At 36.5% G+C, this 22,198-nt stretch overlaps 2 protein-coding genes across 3 annotated transcripts; one reads left to right on the forward strand and one right to left on the reverse strand.

Moving 5' to 3' along the window:
* On the reverse strand, positions 1,835-6,035 carry LOC18788126 (uncharacterized protein C3orf26 homolog). The gene is made up of 6 exons (XM_007225691.2): positions 5,422-6,035; positions 4,558-4,753; positions 4,314-4,386; positions 3,969-4,018; positions 2,726-2,839; positions 1,835-2,300 (listed from the first exon to the last, which is right to left on the reverse strand). Exons 1-6 carry the CDS (start codon positions 5,732-5,734, stop codon positions 2,168-2,170), a joined length of 879 nt encoding a protein of 292 aa, XP_007225753.1. The 5' UTR covers positions 5,735-6,035; the 3' UTR covers positions 1,835-2,167.
* LOC18792126 (transcription factor IIIB 60 kDa subunit) lies at positions 9,111-21,653 on the forward strand. 2 transcript variants are annotated; one of them, XM_020555459.1, is made up of 19 exons: positions 9,111-9,497; positions 9,591-9,672; positions 9,795-9,870; positions 10,756-10,841; positions 10,933-11,009; positions 13,122-13,178; positions 13,345-13,457; positions 14,338-14,417; positions 14,523-14,609; positions 14,927-15,007; positions 15,484-15,639; positions 15,738-15,902; positions 16,506-16,581; positions 16,728-16,792; positions 17,587-17,667; positions 18,459-18,554; positions 19,140-19,229; positions 20,428-20,481; positions 21,229-21,653. In XM_020555459.1, the coding sequence occupies exons 1-19, from the start codon at positions 9,439-9,441 to the stop codon at positions 21,439-21,441; spliced, it is 1,794 nt and encodes a 597-aa protein (XP_020411048.1). In that variant the 5' UTR covers positions 9,111-9,438; the 3' UTR covers positions 21,442-21,653. The 2 variants fall into 2 exon arrangements, with proteins under 2 accessions (XP_020411048.1, XP_007227703.2); XM_007227641.2 differs by having other exon boundaries at positions 9,114-9,497; positions 16,707-16,792.

The following is a 22,198-nucleotide window of genomic DNA, read 5'->3' on the forward strand; positions in this document are numbered from 1 at the left end:
TTTTCAGGCCATGTTTGTATTTGGTAGCAACAAACTATGATAAGTAACCATGTAAAATCATATACAAACGATAGGGAAAATATGAACTTATCACCTGTCGTGCAATTATTATCAGAAAGGCTGTTCCAGCTCAAAATAGTCAAACTCATAATGTGCGGAAAAATATCTATGCAAGCTACAATTAAGAATGGTTGACGCACAAGAAGTCCAAGTTTAGCTACCTTGACAAACACATCAATCTCTACAGAAGAAACCGATAATGCTTGATTTCACTAATCTCTATAAAAAGAAATTGATTTGCCTACTACTAGTCAAATTGGATCTTTTATAAGGCTTGACATGTTAAGCACTTTATTTTAGCATAGTTCATTCTTTCATGTCTAATCAGGAGCCTTTGAATGACCTTAATCATACCTTTGCTGTACTTATTCCACAAAATAATTATCAAGAAAAGATTCAACACTGTCGGTCTATTAGCCTTTGTAATGTTATAAAAGTTTTTATAAACATAAAGCCACTTCTTTATAAATGTATTTCTCAAAATCATGATACTTTTGTATTAGCAGTGGCGAATTTATGAATTTTTAAGAAGAGGGACGGTATTTAAAAGGCTAAAAGCTATAATTTTTTTTATTTAAAACAACTACATATCTTTAAAATTTAAACAATAGTAATTTGGTAAAATCTCATTAAGGCATTTTTAGTGGAACACATAGTTGTAGGCAGGGACCCAAATTTTAAAAAATTGGGTGGGCAATATGTATATAGATAAGTTATTTGTAGGCTGATGTTTATCTAAGACCATAAGAACAGTTTAATAAAGGGAGCACATTTTCTGTCGTTTTTCCCTAGAATCCGCTAAAACATGGAGCCCACATATTGGACATGAAACTCAATTTTTCACTAAAGAGGCCAAACATTATTTCTCATTTGTTAGGGCACCAATACACGCTCAACTTCTTCGCTAAAGACAATGCCGCCTCTGCAACTTATCTCTTCTTCTTCGTGAATTGTTAAGACCAGCAAATGGGCAAATTCCGATATCTTCAATGGATTTTCTGACAAGGAAAGGTGAATTTGCACCTCCTTACGCCTTTGTGAATCCGTCAATGTGTATATTCCTGCGTATGAGAACATAGTAATAGAGAAGGTAATAGCCGAAATAGGATTCGTCTTCTTGAGGATAATAAGACATGAATTGCTTTCTTCTTTCTCAAGGAATAGTCGTAAACAAAAATGTATAGCTATAAAATTAGATTTGGAAAAGGCTAATGATAGAATTGATTGGAACTATTTACGTCTTTGTTTATCTTTGGTTTTCATCCTACTTGGATCAATTGGATTTTAAAATGTATTTCTTCTCTTATTTTCTTTATTTTAATGGATAGCTGAAAATGTTTTTCTCTCTATCTCGTAGTTTAAGACAATGTGATCCTTTGTCCCCTTATTTACTTAGGGAACATTTTTGCCCACCACTTTAACTTCAGGTATATGCTCATCATCATTCTCATTATTTAACACATGTTTATAAGCATAACTACGATGACATAAATCGAAATTTCCACTTGATACGTGTCCCAACTTTAAATTCTATCTAAATAATCGTCATTTCTAAAATTCCAAGATGACAAACTTTAAATTCCATGTTTAAATCCATTTACTAAACAAGAAACTTTACAAATTCTAGAACATTAATTTCCGTTATTTTATATTCCATCATTTATGAATTCCTTAATACTTTTAAATTTTCTCATCCGAACACTCTAGTGAATTTCTAATGGGTTTAAAAAATTGTATGGCTGCAATATTTTAAAAGGTTAGATTGTCTCTAAGGTGCACGAATGGAATATTATATTTTTAAAAAAAATTAAAAAGAACAAGAGAGAAATCTTTATCACATCTTGCACAATCGTTTTGGTTCAGGAACTTATGGTGTGTTGTAGTCTTCGCCCCCCAAAAAATCATACCTTAATATGGTATTTCGACTCTCAAAGATAGTGATATTATCTTACATACTCGCGTCGATTGAAGAACTACAAAATGTCGACATAAAACACCGTTATCTTATCAGCTGGAGACAAAAGCTAGAAGGATACATGACAAACTCAGCTCACTTAGGAGGGGAGGAAATGATTCTCAGCTCAAAATTTGTACGAAAAATGAATCGTTATTCAATATGGCTCCTCTTTTTCCCTTTAAGCTCATTCCCAGATGATAATGGACCGTACAAACCAAGACGCAAAGAACCCTGGAGTAGACGATCATGAAAATAGCTCTTATACAAGTCCCAGAATTCATCTCTGCCAAATAAAATGAATGTGAGGCATAAAGTCGACAGTTTATCCATTCAAAATACAGCACAAAGACATAAAAAGAGAGAGAAACAATCAGAAGCTTCTCTATGCTTTTGGAACTATCACAGCCCATTCTGGCCAGTGTACTTGGAGAAAAAGCAAAAACGACGATTAATATATAATTTTTTAAAACTCCATTAATCATTCAACATTAACATGGATTTGAGCATAATATGATTGCAAAGAATTTATTGAGAAATAATGTATAAGACCTAGGGAAGGTTCGCCACTTCACCCTGTCATTAGCGCTAAAGAGGGAGGGTTGTATTTGTGTATTGTTTAAGAAGGGGAAAAAAACAGATAAAAGCAGTACGCACCAAAACCAAGACAAAGCAAATGGTAAACTGGCGAGAGATGACTCATCATCTTACCTGACTTGTGGAAGCGTAAAGAGGGAATACCCCTTGACATCTGGGTGCGTGTCCAGTACAATCACTGATAGCCGAGACAGCCCCAATGCCTCAATGTCAATTAGCTTCTTTATCCTGGAAGAGATGAGTTAAATACAGAACAAAATTATTCAATTCAAACAAACAAACAAACTTACACAGACAGGAAAAATAAAGGACAGCCATATGACACTGTAAGTCTGCAACCTTGTGAACTCAAAATGAATTAAAAGTGAAACAAAGCATGAGCGTAAATAAACTAGAAGTTTGTCCTAAATTTTCCTCATTTTTTTTTTTACGATAAAGCAAAATATAATTTTAGCATCCAACAACCTCAAAAAAAGTAACCATATAGTACAGAAATCCAGTGTTAAGGAGTCTCAGTCCTGCCATAAAGAACCATACTAATTGTAGACTCTTTTTTCCTAATTTTTTCCCCATAATAATGTAGGGTAGCGGTAAAATCCTAAAATTGTCTTTCTCTAAACTTCATTTACCCAGAATGGGAAGATTTAGGGAGTCGGTAGAATACGAAATGGTTTCTAGGAAACTATGGGACTCAGATTAGGGCAAAGGCTACCATGACTCAAAGGTGAGTATGACGTCATTTTTAATCAACAATATTCGTTCACTATACAAATAAAAGATAAACCCTTGGAAAATAATTAACCATAGCTCTTAGAGTCAAAACATCTATAGAAACCCTAAAAGATAATTAGAACCATCAAGGGCACACTCCATGGGACCAAGAAATCTTATATGATGCATAATCTTGCCCATAACTCATAAGGGATATTTTCCTTTAAACAAGCTAAGGCTGCTACATTAATAGGTTTAAAAATGAAATCTCAGTCATTACTAATTGGCTGCGTAGGCAGTTATGTTGACTTCACAATTCATGATTAAATTATAAAGTTTTCATGCTATATCATGTCCTCTTAGTGGCTTGGCCCTTTAATTTTTTCTGTTCCAAATAATATCTTATCAATTAACATGTAGAAGTCATCATATAACAAATTATTTTATAACTTATATACACAGCCCAAACTACTCAACTAACACCGAATAATAAAACAACCCCATGTTAGTTAAAGAACAGAATAACATTGCACCATGCTTGTTGAATTGATATACCCTAAAAATAGCATACAAGTACAAGCAGCAATTGAAGGGTAATGTAAGTAAAGAAATGGTTACTGGATTTACAGAAGATTATGATGACTACCTGTTTGGCGTACCACTAGCGATATTAACGCGGTTCTTTAACAAGGATACCTGCATAAAGAATAAAGGGGATTAAAGAGAAGGTAAACATGTATATGATAAAATAAAGCTAATAGGCTAAGAAGAGAGATGAACATTTCCCAAACTCCACAACCAGCACAATTTTTTTTATAGTAGATAAACACTGTACATAGGTATGCTCAACATGCTGTATTATAAGTTTTATAACCAAAGAGATTCTAGTGAGCCTTGTAAATAGTAAAAAATGTACGCAGCATTCCTCGTCACTTTGACAGATATAATGCACAAAGGAATGCCCAACATCTTGGAGAAATAAGTAAAGTACCTGTTCTTCAACCTTCATATGCTTAGAGAACAGCTTTGCTGCATGGCATTCTTTAGTCAACGCCCGCAAGCCCCTGTCGGAAGAGAATACATTGTTGAGATTGAGATGCATGTACCAATTATGCAAATGTCTAGTGTTAACGAGACATTTCTGCTGAACATTAATTTTAAGGGGTTTAGCAATATCAAGTGTGCAAATGGTTCAAGTTATGGTACTGCTAGAATGAAAAAGTTACGTAATTCACCTTAGAAGTTCTATTGACCTCAGGGCAGATGTACTAATAATAAGAATTGCCGGACTACCAGGATCAATTTTTCCATTCAAGAGATGCTTTTCACAAAGTTCTTCTTTCCATGATGGACCAAAAGCTGCCATCACATGTTTCCCCAAGAGGGTGACATCTTGATCCAAGCTTTCAGACAGATCCAGAATACACTTGTCTGCAAAATTTATAGATTAGAAAAATAGATTTTTGTTCTTTCATCAGGCGAGGCCTTTTTATTTTTATTTTTTATAACTTCGCATGACTGCTTCAAAGTAATCCTAATCCATAGCATTCCACAGATGCAAAAGTTTAATGCTGGATAGAAAGTCAATGCCAATACTAAACTAACTTGACTGGATTTTGAAAGGTGGCTTCTACTAATGGCACAAATAGGTCGAACTACCACATCTTATCCTTGATTTTTGGCATAGTTGAATCATTTACCTTATGGAAGAAAACTTTATCCTCTCATCTGATTGGAATTTTTAGGGGGAATAACTCCCAGAGAAAGAAGTTACAGTAATTACGAATTTTCCATCTCATCTGCTATGTGTTTGCTTAAAATGCAAGTTCAAACACCTTGATTACCTCACATTTTTGTCTAAAGAATATAAATTTGAAAAAAAAAGTGATACCAGACAGCATAAACAATTTACTGTTACAACGAACCTATTATATATTCACAAAATTTATCGCCACCTGTAACATTACATTCTCGAAGTACTCTTTTTTGATAGGTTGTGGCTAATACAATACCAAATTTTCTCACCAACCAAACAGAGTACACAATTACATAATAATATGAAAAACGTACCCAAATGAAAATAAAGAAAGAAATGGTACCATTGACGGACTCCAACTCGAGAGAAGAAATCTTAACGCCATTGCCAGATTGAAATTGATCCAGAAAGAAGCTGAGCTGGGCTGAAGCCGATGCCGGTTGTGCCTTCGTAGCATTGCTCAAACTGTTGTTGTTGTTGCTGTTTTGGGTGTTTTGATTGGTAGCTTTGTCTTCGATTGGGTTTTGATTGTTGACCCGTTGCTTCTTCTTCTTCTCCTTCTGCCTCTTGGTGTTGTTGGGCCCAAGCGGCTTACCCTTATTCTTAGGGTTTCTGAGAGACAGCTTTGAAAGGTTCTTTGCTTTTCCGCTCGCCATTTGCAGTTTGGTGGTGCTTGCTTGCTAGTTCCAACGGCTAACTCTCTGCAACTGCAACTGTGTATTTAAGCAATCGGCAATTAGGGTTGCTAGATTCTTACCAGTTAGTTAACCGTCTTCTCTCCTCTCTCCTCCTGCTTGTATTTTCCCGCTGCCGGTTAGCTAGGGTCACAACTGAAGTACAACTATTCTTTTTATTTTTATTTTTATTTTATTTTATAATTATTTATTATTTCAATATCTCTTCTATTGTCATGAGAAAGACTTTCATAAAATGAGATTGATGCTACTAAACGCTATAACATGCGTAATAACACTTTAACATTAAAAATCAAAGAGTAATATAAATATTTTTTATATTAAATTGTTGTTGTAACACCCCGACTCCAAATTTAACCCTTATTTAATTATTTAATTATTTAAGGGCATTTTGGTCATATTTTTAACCGGAGAGAGTTTGGGGCAGTGACTAGTATTTTTGGATAGGTCGTACTGCGACGAGTTCATAGACACGTAGTGAGTTCGAATCGGAGTTGTAACGAGAGAGATATGGTCAAAAGAAGCGCAGTGGCACAATCGTAAATATTTCAAAATGAGATTTTTTATAAAATCTGATTTCTCTCTCTCTCTCTCTCTTTCTCTCCCGCGACCTCTCTCTCTCTCTCCCGTCGGCTTCTCTCTCTCTCTCCTTGTATCTCCGGCCACCGGCCGTGGCTGCGGACGAGGCCGGTGCCAAAAGGACCGACTCGACCTCGGCGTCACGACCCAGCCCTCTCCCGACATCAGCCGCCGCTCCAGCCGCCGAAAAATGGCGATTTTTGCCCGGACGTCGCCCGATCTTCACAGCCGTCGAGCTCCCTCCTCCGGCCGCCATTTTTGGCGATCAAGGTATGGAAATTCATCCCTTCTGCATACTCTAGCTGATGGTTGGGTAGGATTAGATCGATTCTTAGCGTAGCCAATTCGATTTTCGAATTGAAATTTCGGCCGATTTTGGAATCGCGATTCCGGCCACTTCCAGTCAGTTTTTGGGGTAGGTCCAAGAACAAAAGTGGCTCCAAATAAGGTGTTATATTTAGGGTAGGAATTTGGAACAGTGGTTTTGAGATTTTCCGGCGAAGCGTTATCGCTTTGGGCACCCACTCCATGCCGGCGCGTGCGGCGGCGCGTGGGCACTGTAGAAAAGTGGCACTGTATCTCGATGAGATCCTTAGGTTGTCACGAGTGTGTAGGATTTCGCGGATCTCAATTCGGACATCGTTTGACTATCGAACGGACGATCGCATATTGTGCGTTATCCGGGTTCGATAGCTTGGGACTGTTGGATGGTCCCAAATTTAATATATGTTAATCTAGGAAATTCTAGGATCGTGTAGGAATTCACGGATGGTGAATCGGAGCCCCGGATGTTCCGAATAATAATTTTTAAGTTTATATTTTATGTTAACCGTCAGATCGTGCGATCGTGAGCAATCCGACCGTCCGATCTGAACCAAACTTGCAGGACAAGTGTCCTATACCTGGTAGAACCCATAGGGACTTTCGGATCGAAAATTGGAGGTCGTGGGTTCTGCAGGTCCGTTTGACCAGGGTTAGTGAAGTTTGACCCTTGGTTGACCGTGGGTCTCCCGGAGTAATCTCACCTTTCTAGGGGAGATTATCGGGTACTAGACTATTGTGGAGGGTTACCCAATATCAGAATTAATATTTATAATTATAATTATAATATGTTTGTACAAGGGTACAAAAGAGTCTAGAATGTCAGTTTAGAGTGCTATACGCACTACCTTAGGTACCTCCTCGAATTTTGGTTTCACTACAAGTACCACCAAGTGAAAGTGAGGTCCCACGTGGCGTAGGTTATCCGGCGTTGAGACAGGTCCTATACGTGGCGTTGGTTGTACCGGCGTATGGGGAGATTTGTAATATGATGTTCAGGTCTCACGTGGCGTAGGTTATCCGGCGTTGAGACAGCCCCATACGCGGCGTTGGTTGTACCGGCGTATGGGGAGATTTGTGATATGATGTTGAGGTCCCACGTGGTGTAGGTTATCCGGCGTTGGGACAAGCCCCATACGTGGCGTTGGTTGTACCGGCGTATGAGGAGATATGCGATATGATGTGCAGGTCTCGCGTGGCGTAGGTTATTAGGCTTTGAGACAGACCCCATACGTGGCGTTGATTGTACCGGCGTATGGGGAGATATTATGATAGTATGGCATGGTCGCACGTGGCGTAGGTTATCCAGCATGTTGACAGACCCCATACGTGGTGTTGGTTGTACCGGCGTAAGAGGAGATTATATGAAATACAGAGAAATGAAATTAGGTATCGCCTAAGTGTGGAATTGGGTTTTAAGGAAGAACTACGTGTGGCTTGATCCCTCAAGGAGGGTACGTAGGCAGCCTAAGGTTATTAGGTGCAGCCGCAGACTAAATGTTAGTCATAATTTGTATTTGAATTATTTGGTAGTTGGTTGAGAATTATTGGAAGGCCGAAGGCCATTTATGTGAATTTGCATGAAATTTTATTGTGCATGCTGCCAGTTGTGAATATTAAATGCGTTTTTATGCAGGTTGAAATTTTGGAAAATGTCCAATTTATAGGGGAGACTCTGCCGAAATTTCGGCAGGAAGTCTCGACCTTTAGTAAGCGGGTCTGGCATCGGGGTGATGTCAAGAATTCCAAAGGGTCGCCTCGGGTTCGGAAAAATTCGGGACGAGTCCTTTCAGTTGGCTACTCTTTACTTCTTGATAAACATGAGTAATAGTGTAATTAGATAGTTGACTTAGATAATAGTACTCTTCCAAGAAATTTTGCTTCTTATGTTAGATCATTTGTATTCAAATCGTTGAGAATCACTCTCAATTTCAATACGAGATAGTTTAAGATGAAATGCCCAATGAAGAGCTTGTTGTAACTTGTAACGCAAACGCAACCCTCAATGTGCAAAAGAGATCATGTTATACCATCAAAATTAATTTTGTGATAAAGGTTTTCTCAATGTTCAAATGACTACATTGAATATAGACTGAAGTGTCTCACAACAACACGTGTAATGCGGGTTTACTGTTGCTTTCTTTATTATTGATAGGAATTCTCTAGTTAAGACCCTAGTTCCCCAAGTCCCAACCATAACTTTTTGCATTTTTAATACAAATCTGTCAATAATGTATGAGAAATTACTGAGTCAATATTATATGATGTTGTCACGTGCTCTCTCATGAGTTAGTAGATGGTTGCATGGTTATTAGTTGTTGCATAATATTTTGTAAGATTGTTCCCCAAGAGAAAGGCCCAACTTTCGACCAAAGAGAAAGAAAAAAGAGAGAGAAAGGCCCAACTCTAAAAAAAGGCCCAGCTCCAAAATAAATTATTTCTTTGTTCCCAGCAAGCATAACACGACACCAAGCACGCTCTCTAGGCAGTTGTCTTGTCCGCAGCCTCCACACGGCGATCCTCCTCCAACGACGACGTCGTCTCACCTTCCGGAGAAACATCAACAACTTCTGCAGTCCATCTCCCGAATCTGTACACTGCCGCGTGTCCCTTCCCTCCTCCCCCACTGTTCATCCCGCTGCTTCTCTGAACTCGTCGGAAATTTCTATCCGACCGGTCCCTGCAAATTCTGGTCTTCTCCGTCCCGCCTGCTGCTTCTCTACAACTAGAACCCACAATTGGCAAATAGCTATTGGCTTTCGAGGATGCCGTTTTGTTCTCACTGTAGAAAGAAAGTCAGTGGAATTAACGATGGTGGTAGAATGTGGGTATCAAATTTTATTTATTTATTTTAATGATGGAGTTTCATGTTGTTAATATGAATTTGGTTGTGATTTCGTTTTGTAATTGTTTGTAGATCGTGTTCTGGGTGTGGGAAGGTTTTAGAGTATGACCTTTACTCTGACGAACCCACATTCGTTAAAAATGCGGCCGGCCAGGTATTGGGTTTTTCTTCTTCTGCTTCTGGGTTCTCATTGTGGTTCTGTTTATACTTGACACCAATTGCAAGCTATTATTGGCTTTATATTCTGTTTAATGGTTTTTGGTTGTGCGTTTGCAGAGCCAATTGGCTGGAAGAAATGTACGTAGCATTCAGAGTGATGACTCAGCTTCCCGTGCGAGGATATTCGAGAATGGTATGGTTTGTTAAGCCTTTTCTTTTCAAAGGTTGGCTTTTCCGTTGTTTGTTTTGTTGAAGCTTTCCTAACCCCCCATGCACTATTAGCCTATGATTTCTGGGAGATATAAATACTTTATGATGGATAAGTTCCACTTTTCAAGTTCTTTTTAAAATAAAGAAAGAATCTTTTCTTTTTTTGGGGTTCAAAGAAATGCTAACTTCTGCGTGGTGGGCGGACAGCTAGAATTTTCTCTGTAGGTGTATGGTTAAATTATTGCATAAAGATCATGATTTTCTTTAGAAAATCTGCTTGGAGACTTGGAGTGGACATGAAACTCGAACATAGAAAGGTTGTGGAGATCATGTATTAGCATTTCTGGTCAAATCAACTAGAAGACAACCTTTAGGTTGCATTTTTCAATTGTATGTGTGCTTTATCCAATCATTCACAGACTCAACAGCCGAGAACAAGCATAGAAGGGAGATCAACTACTTTGCATTTGTCTACAGACTTAATGTTCTTATTGCATTTAATACAATGGTACTTGAGTCTCTTGAGTTCATTGAATATTACTATTTTGGTTGAAATCACCTGCCAGTAACCAAGGCAGGTCATATTCCAGAGCAAAGACTGGAGTCAGTCTATATCACTGCTTTGCGATTTTCTTTTAAACTTAGCACATTCTGCTGCTGTTGATTATTTTTATTGATGTGAAGAGTGTGTCAACTTCCACAAACTAAGATGATTAACTTTCACTTTCACTTCCACTTTGAAATTTCCATAAACTTTAACATGGCCAATTTTTATCAAGGTTATGTAAAATTGATGGTAAAAAGTTTCTGAAGATAAATATGATTTGCCTTATTAATCTGCTCATTTATTCTTTATTTCATTTTGCAGCCGAATACGAATTAAGATGCATGAGAAATGCTTTAGATATGGGAGAAAATGAAGAAATTGTTGACATTGCTAAGCGCTTTTTTAGAGTATGTCTACTTGTAATAATTAAGCTTCATTGTTGCTAGTTATAGAGAACTTATGAACATCTTAATCTGTGATCTGCTTTGCCTTTTAAAGATTGCAGTAGACCGGAATTTCACCAGGGGCCGTAAATCAGAGCAAGTGCTGGCTTCGTGTCTTTACATTGCATGTCGGTAAGGAAACCCCTTATTACTTTTGTATATTATTAATTTTTATTTCCTCATGTTATTCTTGAAAAAATGAGCTTGAATAACTTATCTTTGGTGCTTAGAGAAATTACATTAACAGAACACTTAGGGGTGGTAACCAATGTAGTCAAACTCTATACATAGAAAGTTTAAAAACATAATTGAAAAAAAAGAATCTTAAAGAAGAATGTTTAAACTCGTAAAAGCTTCTCTGTTCATGTACCAACAAACTTCAACCGATATGTCAAGAGGTTTAGAGTTGCTTATTCTAATTCCGTCCTTAATTGTCTCAAATTCCTGGATTGGAAGCGATGATTAGGTTGTTTTAAGTCGCTTCACCCCACCCTTTTAGCATCTGTTATTCTTAATCTGTCTAAAAGTTCCAATTAGTTTTTGGTAGGGCTGTTTGATTCATATAGTTGTAGTTTAGATGTTTGACCACTTGTCCACATAGTGTTGTACTGGTTTGGTTTGTAATAGAAGTTGTTTCTTGTGGAAAAAAGAAGATATACATTAGGAATGTGAAAGGCAAGTTAGGTATATGTCTGACCTGAAACATTGTCACACCATGATACTCAAGAGCTAAGACCATGGCATTAGCCTTTCCATTTAATATATGAAAAATGTAATTGATCCAGATGGTTGGATTACATTATTTGTCAGACTTTGGGTTCCTATTGGCTCAAATTTTTACACTACCGTATGTCTCTCAGGTCTACTGGGATTATTCTATCAGGGCTCCCCCAAGACCCACATGAATTCATAACATTGTTTGCTTGATGTATGACTTAGGGTGAGGATTTTATTAGATTTTGAATTATAGTTACATAGTCTAGAATGCTGATTGGTTAAGTTATTTTTTTGTGGGAATTTATGGAAGATTCAATCTAGAATCAAATTAACAACTAATGAATAACGGAAACAAAAACAAAGGAATTTGTTTGTTTACGTTCTTTAGGGTGAATATGGTTTGTTTGGTTTTTCACAGTTTAGGGCCATCATTGTAAATGAGAGGTCATAATATCATTAGCACATTTCTGAAGTGGTAGAGTTTTTATTGAGATTACATTATTGCTTTAGGCAGTACGTTGATACAATTAGTGAAGTGAAAGACTAACCATTAGAGAGATGTTCTGTCACAATACTGCATTTGAAAGTGAGTACTGTATAGATTGACCGGAAATGCAAACAGCTGTTTATATTTCTAAAAACAATTTATGTGCTAAAGATTCTTCTGATAAAATTAATCTGCTGAAATGGAAAGAACTGAAAAAATTGAAGGTAAGCAAACGCTCAACCTAAAGCACAGTTGGGTAGCATATGACCAAGTCAAGTGTGCTTTGCAGAATACTAGACAACTCGTGCACATTTTTGTGTGGATGATTCATAGGGTGGGTGGGTGGAAACATAATAGAAGATAGAACGAGAATGAAAATATTTGTAAACTAAAGGTGGCCTTGTCAATAATTCAGGATAAGCTGCAACTGCAGCGATGTGAATGAACAATTTTGTTAAGTGAAGTATGCTGTTCAATGATGCCGCCAAAAATATCTAATGGCTAACCCCATTATATCCATTCTTGGTTTAGTTGAGTCTTCTGTTACATTTTTTCAGAAGAGACGAAATTTTATTGCATAAGGCAATAAAAGCATGGGTGGTCCAGATATCATTCAGAAGGGTAGAGTAGATGATATTTTCCATTAGGAAGATATCATTAAGGTGAGAGTACACAACATAGGCCTTTGTATCAGTAAGTCAATAGATAAATGAGCATATTGGACATGTTGCTTGACCTGTTCATTAGAAGCATCTGAGTGCCACAAATAAGGATTACAGGCTAAAAGGGTTTATACATATCCTTAATCGAAGGAATTGTAATTTTCCTTTTGTTGTTGTTTTCTTTTCAAGATTCCTACTGAAAATCAAACATTATTAGAGATGTGTGAATTATATATTACTTGGCTCTTATGAAAGTCTTGGCATATTGGTGCTACGCAGTTATGCTAATTATATCCTGTTGTATTTATATTTTCTATCCATATTCAATTTCAGCCATAATGATATGCACTGGTATTGAATCTGAATCTTTTCTTGCAGGGAAAAGAGGAAGCCGTATCTTCTTATTGATTTTTCAAATTACTTGAAGATAAATGTGTGAGAAAGCCTTACCTTTTTCTTTATCCCTTTTCCCTTTTCCCTTCTCATTTGACTTTGTTCTCCCTTGATTCTCAGTAATGACATTCTGATTGACGTGATTTGAATTTAACCTTCAACAGTTTCCTTCTGGATTTGATGTTGTTTCATACAATTTGATTTGCAGTTATGTGCTAGGTGCCGTGTTTTTGCAGCTTTGCAAAGTTTTTATGCTTGACGAGCACCCAATTGTTCAAAAACCTGTTGATCCTTCTTGGTTTATTCATAAATTTACAGAGAGTAAGTGTCTGAAAATCCTGTATTAATGAAAAGCTTTCTTACTCTAGGATCCAAATTTAATGCAATTGAATGTGTTCAAAGTATTTGTATCCTCCTTTTCCAAACACAAGGCCAGCACTTTTTAAGCAGTGTTGAAATTGTTTTGACTAAGTGGTTATGTTGAAGGATACATATGTAGTTATTATTTATTTCTAAAAGCTTTTGCTTTTTACAATACAACAGAAATATCAAATAAAACAAAATGAGTTGTCATATGCTTTTCTGATTTGATGGGACTGTTTTGACTAATAGATACTGTTGCTATAGTTGTACATCCTGTATGTTTAACACCTCTGTTCAGCGCTTTGTTTAATCTTTTGAGCAATTTTTATGCTTAGCCACTTAAAGTTTGCAGGTAGAAGTAGCTGGTCAGGGGCTTTAAACTTATGACCCTCATGCTCATAGATAGTTTGGATGTCTATTCATAATGTTTACTTCCCAGCCACACAACTCCAATTCATTGCTGCCTTAATCTCACTTTGTATTTTCATTATGTAATTTGATTGTGAGAATAGGTCTGACATGCCTTTTGCCTTTTGCCTTTTGGTACATATATTTGAGTTTGCTGGTATACTCCATGGCTTAAATATAATATTCACAACCTGTGATTTTTTTTTGTTTTGGTAAGAAATCACAATAAATTTGTTTTTTAAAATAATAAATGAAACTTTAGTCATGTGAATTAATCATGGGTAATAATAATTGAAACTCTTCTTGTGTATAATGTCGAATCTGCGTTTCTGTTACCATTCTGGTTCTGGTTTAAAGTAGTTAGCTAGATGTAAAATTATGTGACTGCATTTAAACAGGGAGACATAACAGTTACAAATATGCTTTGTAGGTTTACCAGGAGGAACAGATAAAGGGGTTATCCAAACTGCACAGCGGATTATCACTAGCATGAAACGGGATTGGATGCAGGTATGTTATCCCTTTTCAGTATCGCATTTAATGCATTTTGGGTGTCAGGTGTAGTTGTAAATCATCAAGGAATGTATCATATGACAGATCTTCAATTTTTTACAGACAGGTAGAAAACCCAGTGGGCTATGTGGTGCTGCATTATATATATCTGCACTTTCACATGGTCTCAAGTGTTCCAAGTCTGATATTGTAAGTCGGACTCAATTGCTACTGTGATGTGATAACGAAATTTTGTAATGAGTTGGTTTCTTTGTGTATACTCGTCATCCCAGTTAGAATTTTCTAGTCATTGTTTTGGTTCAATTTTCTAATACAAATTTTTTCAGTAATAAAATATTGTGCATGGTTTCTTTATTTTGTTTCAAGTTGTGAACATCTTGTTTCTTAGTCATATTCAGTCCTGTGCTCTAAATATGTTGTTCTGTCAAATTTTTCTTGGGAAAGATATGTAACACTTCATTTATTTATTTCATTTTATATGATGTTATGTTGTATATTTTTATCAGATCAGAATTGTGCATGTTTGTGATGCAACATTGACCAAGCGGCTGGTTGAGTTTGAGAATACAGAATCTGGAAGCTTGACGGTATGTTTCTTGCAGTGAGCCCATGTATGGTAATTTGCAACATTTCCATTTTGGCAATATAATCTCAATATATGAGTACAGCATTAGGTGCAACTAAAATTTGAAATGTCCTACATCTATTTCCCAACTTGCCTGTACATGGGACATGATTCCATCTCCACATTTTTCTAGACAAAGAAACAACGAATGGTAACAGCAATTTGACATGTTAATGCATTTCTATGTGTATTGCTGTTGTATTTTTTGGTCATTTCTGTCTATTTGTTTTTTCAAATATGGTTTTTTTTCTTCTGGTCATGTGTATTGCTATTCTTATAAGGTGATTGTTGTACTGTTTTTGAGATTTAAATAAAAGTTATGTTTCTTGTAAACAAAAAATAATAATGTAGATCAAACAGCTATTCCATATATGATGTTTTCCTTTCCATGCATGTGTTTGTGATAATACCAGTATTGCACTCTTTTTCTGAGTATAGATTGAAGAGTTCCTTGTAAAGGCAAGGGAGCTAGAAGAATTAAGCCAAGAACCAAACTTGGCAGCAAAAGTTGATAACACAGATGAAGTCCTTTGTGAGCATAAGGGTAGTGCAAAACCTTTTCAATATGGACTTTGTAGAGTTTGCTATGATGATGTGAGTCCAAATTCACTTTCTTTTCTTTTTTTCTCCTGAAGTTCTGTTTATCATTTACATAGACATAATGTATATTGTGCTTTAACGTGTTGGTGTAGTTTATGCAAATTTCAGGTGGACTTGAGGGAGGGTCTAATCCTCCAGCTTTCCAGCGTGCTGAAATAAAGAGATTGGAGGAAGCATCTACTGAGGAAAATGCTAATGACTCTGGTGCTGATAACATACCTTGTCAAAGCCTAGACAACAGTGAAGAGATATTAAATGTAACTATTAAATTTAGTTATTTTCTGCTATGTATTAAGTAATTATTAGTAAAATAACAATAGGAATGTTTCTTATGTGAAAAATGGCTGTTTGAATTCCTTGCACATAATATGTGAAACCCTTCAGAGAAATGGTGATTCTTGATTGATTGCTGCACTAATACTTTAGGCAGCATTAATTCTGCTTTCCGTTTCTTTATATTAATGGGCATGACTTTTGAGTTGATGATTTGGCATTAAAAGGTATTTATTTTCCTTTTTTGGGTTAATTAGGTTATTCCACTTTATTGAGATGTTTGTGGAATGGAACTGAAGGTTGGGTGCCTGTTATGCTAGTGTCCTTAGGAAATGCTATTGAAGGACCCGCTCCATTATGTTTGTTTAGGTGTTTGTAGATGGGGAGAGGTATAGTAGGGTTGGAATTCTCTCGAAGGCTAGTTTTCTATATCGAAATAGATATTTAAGATAATTTGTTTTGGGAATTTTTGGTCCTTGTCAGTTTTCTATGATAACTCTTCTACCTTGTGCAGTGTAATTACTATCCTCCCCACTCATATAAAAAAGTTTGTCTGATGTTTATTTTTCCCCATTCCATTTTGACAGTGTGAGAAAGAACCGAACAATTCAAAAGCAGAAAGTGGGGGCGAAGGATTGCAGTTTACGGAGCCTGAAAGCGTTGGTAGGTTCCTCTCTCTCCCTCCTTTCATTTTCACTTTGCAGTCCCATAAATAGTATCCCAATAAAGGGTCTTATATATGCATCTTTGTTTTACTGGAAGGGTTGCTGAAAAATGTGATGTTTTAGGTGATGATACGTTGAAAACAGGTGTTGAGGTGGGTACTGAAGATTGTGATGAACCTGACAACCTTTCGGATATTGATGACGCAGAGGTGCGGAATTACTAACATAAATGTGTCAATTTTTTTATATTCTTTATAAAAGTAAATTTTATTGTAACAGACCCTTGAGTTCCAGATACCAAACTCTTATTTGGGGCTGCTCCACAGTGATATAAAAATTGATTATTAGTGGTTTTATAATCTAAGGCTAACAGCAACACTGGATAGGCACTTTAATTTGCACCAAGTTCTAATTGTGCTAAAATTTCTGTTGGTTGACTCTGCCACATTGTACGGTTGTTTTGCCACGTTGTACAGTTGTTTTTTGTCAGATCCAATAACAGCAGGGGTTATATATTTTTCTATTTTCATGATGTTTTATCTTTCATCATGTTATTTTATCACGCAGTAACTTTACCAGAGTTGGGTTTGCCCTTTAAATTTTTGTTTTACTGAAATGCTATAGATACTGATATAGAAAGTGTTGCTTATTTTGTTTGCACTTCAAAATACAACTGATTAGCTATCATAATGATTAATAATGAAACACAAATATCATTGCTCAATGCCTCTTCTTAGGGCTTATTCCCGTTGTTTTAAATTTTGCATGCCCTACCTTGATTCTCACATCAAAGAGTGTGATCACATATGTTATTATCTCAAATGATGGTTTCCACTGATTGGTTACTAATGTATCTACCATGATGACCACTTTCTGTTGAGAGTAGTTCATAATTGTTTATTTGTATTTTTTGCCCTGAATTGTTTATTGTTTTTATGCATGCATAAACTATACATGTTACTTCATTTTGGTTCATTTGCTTGTAGTTTTGGGCTTTGTGCAGGTTGATAGCTACCTTCTAAATGAAGAGGGGAAACGTTACAAAAAGATGATTTGGGAAGAAGTGAACCGGGAGTACATTGAGGTACCATAATTGACTCTGCATTTATGTACCATTTCTTGATTCTTCTATGGATTGTCGTTTTGCATCCCACAGATGATGAAAAAAGTTTCATATCAAATATATCTCTATGGAACTGAAAAGACTGGTATTTGGTTCTGGAGGTTAACATAATTTTATAACCGCACGATTTAATGTAGTTTACTTTCTTACTTGCTAGAGTAAAGAAGCAAGCAAGAGCACCAAAACCCTTGTGTTTTAGGCAGAATGTGTAATGGCTTGGGGGCTACAAAGTCAGTTTTTTCTACATGTATTGTTACTTGTTACATCGTTTAAAGACTGTTACTTTACAGTCTGAGTAGTGAACCTACTTTGTTTTGGTGTCTAAGGTAGCAACAGAACTCTATGTCATTTAGGGGGATGTAGCATTCGATAGTTCACATTAGGGAAACTTTCTGACAATGGATTGTATGAGGATGTACAAGTTTTAAAACTTGATTTTATACAGCCGCTTCCTATGTCCTAGCTTAAAGCAATGTAATAGAACCCAATGACAATTTTTCATTATATACACTGGTAAAGGTAATGATTGCTCAGGGAAAGCATCCATAGTAATGGGGAGTGAGCTTCTATTGGAACCCATCATATTTTTTGTTCCTCATTTGGTCCTTTATAACTCTCTGCTGCCGCCAGCCCTCCCTCCCCCTCTGGCATTCTAAAGCTTAGCTGTGTCATGTACGGCATGATATACCTGGAGCTATGTTGGTTTTATGCTTTCATCCTATGTATCTCAGTGATTCATTAAACTTTTGCAGGAGCAAGCAGCTAAGGAGCGAGAAGCCAAGGCTGCTGGTATGGATCCCAACTGTCCAGAAGATGCAAAGAAGGTAGCCACAGCAAAGAAAAGAAAGGTGGGCCTTTTTATTCTTCCATCTTTTTGTAAGAGGAATTAATGATGAGTTCTTATGTATTTAGCGAGATTTCATTTGTCTATATGTGTGTGCTGGTCTTGGTTCTTTTTTTATTTTACTTTTTATAGTCAGATTATACGAAGTTCGAAACAAGAATTGCCGCATGGAAGTGAAAGAAAACACTTTGTCACTGCCATGCACTTTAAGTGATTTTAGACACAGAGGCATGCACATAGTCAGTGGGAGCTTCAATCATTTAAATTTTAATTGAGATACCTGACTTGTTGGAGCATAGATTGTTCGTTTCCTTGTTCTGTTTCACCAGAATAGTTTTGTGAGAAGTTCTGTACAGTTATGGCTGATCCAAAAATGTAGCTCCATTTATAGGCCTGATATGCTGCAGAACAGAGGCAATGAATTCCAGAAGATTTAGTATATTAATATCAGATTTGTTCCCTACTTGTTCCGCTCTGTCATTGCTCTTTAATATGATGCACAGTTTTTTATTGATAGGCGCAATTATTTTTGTCTTCATAAGTTTTCACAGAATGTACAACCCTTTATTTTATGAATTTTAAATTTCAGGAAAGGCAACTAGCTCGAGCAGCTGAAGCAAGGAATGATACTGAAGCTCAAACTGCTGCAGAAGCTGTCCACCAAATGTTGACTAAGAAGGTATTGATAGCTTCCTCTAAATAAATAAGAAAAGAAAAAGAATGTATTATAACCAAGAGGCTCTAGTAAGTAGCTAAATTAAGTAGCTCATTCTTGACCCTTATCTCTTTCTACGTTTAAGAATAAGACACTCAAAAGTGGGAGTGTTTATTCCTGACCTTGGAAAGAAAAAAAAGAAATTAGGTCAATCAATGATCATCTGCAAACATAAGGCCCTTTACAGCCTATGTCTATGACGTTTGCCTTAAGCTGGAGAGAGAGTAGATAGTAACAAATCCCAGCTTGCTGTGAACAGAATCATGAGCATGCTGCCTATTTAGTTTCAAACCCCACATTCTGATGTCGTAGCGTTTGAACACCTATGCGCATTCAATGCTGCCTTTTTTGTTGTTGAACTTTTTTAATTGTTTCTGAATAAAATGTTTAGTTAGATTGAATAGGGGTTATTGAGGGTTTATTATTGCAGCTTGAGAAATGTTTAAGGGGGTTTGGGGCATTGGGCTTAAGGTTTAAGTGTTTAGGATTTAGGTGCTTATAGACTTAAGACCTAAACCTTAAGCCCTTAACAGAATTAAACAATGATGCAAAAAGTTAATTTATTGATTGAATTCCTACTGAGTTACATTTGGGGATCTTCATACGAGCTTTGAAAGAAATTGGAGCCCTTCAACATGATAATGCCCAGAGAATCCAAGAGAGACACAAAATCGCTGTTGTTTGTTTTGTCACCCACATACACTAAAGTAATTCAATTCAAGAATCCAGTGAGATTCTAGTGAGACAAAATCGAGGGCGACGAGATCTGAGCAAGAAGATTTAATAGAATCCAGGATACAGTACTAGTGAAAGAAGAGTTGTGGTCCGTTTCTTTGTGGTAGGTTAGGGCCCCATAGTATTTGGGTGGAAGTCCATTTCCTGGTCCTTGTGACTTTTGAAGTTTACCTGTAGTATGGCTTAAGATAAGAGTTGCATAGAGAAAATGAAATTAGGGTAGGGCCTACTGTAAAGTGTATGTTCCAGGAATTTAGGTGATTGACCAAATGTTGAATTAAACGGGTGATTAATATTATATGCTGTATGTGTGCAGCACTGGTGTTCATTCATATTGTTTTTTCATTAATTTTTAATGCGGATTTGTAGGCCACATTGTCTATTTCTACCAGGTTTTTTTATGGATTTCAACATGGTTTCCTTGCAGAGACTCAGCTCAAAAATCAACTTTGATGCCCTAGAGGACATGTTCCAAACAGCTGTACGTGCCTCTCTTATTGGGTTCAAGTTTTTAATTATTCTGAATTTACATTTTCATTTGTTCCTAAGGCAAGTTTCACCATATCACCTAAAGAAAATATGAACCTACCTTTGATGCTTTATACCTGTTTCACTTATTTAAGTCTTGTATAATCTACTATGAACCTTCTGTTCAAAAGCATTTGGTTACACCACCAGGACGTTCACGGATACTTTCAAGATGTGGTGAGAACAAAATTCACTTTGGGGTGGCTGTTAAAAAATCGGAGGGTGTTAAATGGAAGCTGAAAGTGGAAAAAGAAGTGGGTGGTGATGTCTGGTTGGTTAAGAATGGAAGCTGAAGGGAGTATTGGTGGAGAGTTAAGTAGAGAGAGGTGTGAGCTTATAAGATATTTTTAGAGTAGAGTGAAATGGATAAATAACAAATTGAAGCAATCCTTGCCGTGGGGTATTATTGGTTGAAAAGATGAGGACTTGGGCTAAAGAGACTCCTACATGGCCAGCCACCCATGGTGGGTATGGGTCTTGGACTTACGGACTTCAGATTAGACAAACGGATTTGGCTTAGGCCGAATAGGATAAGTTAGCAGTTCTAAGCCTCCTAATTTCCGGGCTGAGGTGACCACCTTCTTGGCCTGGGGGTGCCATGCCCGTCTCTATTTTTACTCTCTCTAAGGCACGCACACACAAACACTCAAGATTTTTCCATGAATCCTCCAATGAAGTATGGTTTTGCTTGTTCTAACAGGAGGCTCCAGATAACTCCAAGAAAAAGAAAGAATCGCATCCTGACATTGATGGTGTGATGCAACATGAAGAGGGGCTTGAATTCGATGCATACAAAAATGATGAAAATGAAGATGATGGAAATGAAGGAACAGTTGGCTACAATATTCTTGATCCTGAAAATGTTGATGAACAGTACGACTATGAAGATTATGGTTATGGTGATGACTACTGATGTAGCTTTCAATCAGCAATTTAACAACTTTAAAAATTCTCATTGGCTTAAAATCATGTCTATAGCTTAAAATTTGATTTTTAAACAACCTAATCAATATTTAACTTGGAGTTAAAACCCTAAAAGTGCTTTGGGACTCAATTTTCTATCAAATAGGTAAATTGAAATTAGATTTAGAAAGTCCATAAGGTGGTCTTTCAATTCTCCGACAATATTTTTCTCGGAAGTAAATGCATATTTGTTTTGAATTGAAAAATCTGGATTCTATCTAATTAATTATCAGTTACCAAAATTATTAATAAAATAGAAAATGGTGATCAATTTGACAAAAATAAGATTGCAATGACCAAATGTGATGGGAGTGAAAACCGAGTGACCAAAAAGGAACTATACCTTTTTAAATGAAAGTGAGAGATACACGAAAGAAAATGAGACGTAGAAGAGAAAGAAATGACGAAGGAGTTTGTTACTCAAGTGGTTAAGATCGATTTTCCCTCCCCGAATGTCAATTAGGAAATTTTCCTGGATTCTCCTGTACCAAGATCTACTAATATTATAGACTGGCTAATTACTTCTTGAAATTCTATACCTCCCTTTTATGTGGAAATAATCCTTACTATTTGTTGGGAAATTTGGTTTCAACGAAATAAACTTATTTTTCATAATCAAACACCTAATGTGCATTTTCCTATTTAAATGTTAAAACATTTGTTTATGACTTTGGCATATTCATGATTCTTGGTGTAAGAAAGTTTAA

This window comes from Prunus persica, chromosome G1 (assembly GCF_000346465.2).
Source record: "Prunus persica cultivar Lovell chromosome G1, Prunus_persica_NCBIv2, whole genome shotgun sequence".
Taxonomy (NCBI): Eukaryota; Viridiplantae; Streptophyta; class Magnoliopsida; order Rosales; family Rosaceae; genus Prunus; species Prunus persica.

Excerpts from the sequence above, each read along its gene's own strand:
- LOC18788126 (XM_007225691.2), bottom strand. The coding sequence starts at position 5,734 with ATGGCGAGCGGAAAAGCAAAGAACCTTTCAAAGCTGTCTCTCAGAAAC. Across the intron at positions 2,840-3,968 it reads GCTAGTGGTACGCCAAACAG|GATAAAGAAGCTAATTGACA; the intron begins GTAGTCATCATA and ends CATCTCTTCCAG. Across the intron at positions 2,301-2,725 it reads TTTACGCTTCCACAAGTCAG|AGATGAATTCTGGGACTTGT; the intron begins GTAAGATGATGA and ends TTTATTTGGCAG.
- LOC18792126 (XM_007227641.2), top strand. The coding sequence starts at position 9,439 with ATGCCGTTTTGTTCTCACTGTAGAAAGAAAGTCAGTGGAATTAACGAT. Across the intron at positions 10,842-10,932 it reads TTGCTAAGCGCTTTTTTAGA|ATTGCAGTAGACCGGAATTT; the intron begins GTATGTCTACTT and ends TGCCTTTTAAAG. Across the intron at positions 18,555-19,139 it reads CCACAGCAAAGAAAAGAAAG|GAAAGGCAACTAGCTCGAGC; the intron begins GTGGGCCTTTTT and ends TTTAAATTTCAG.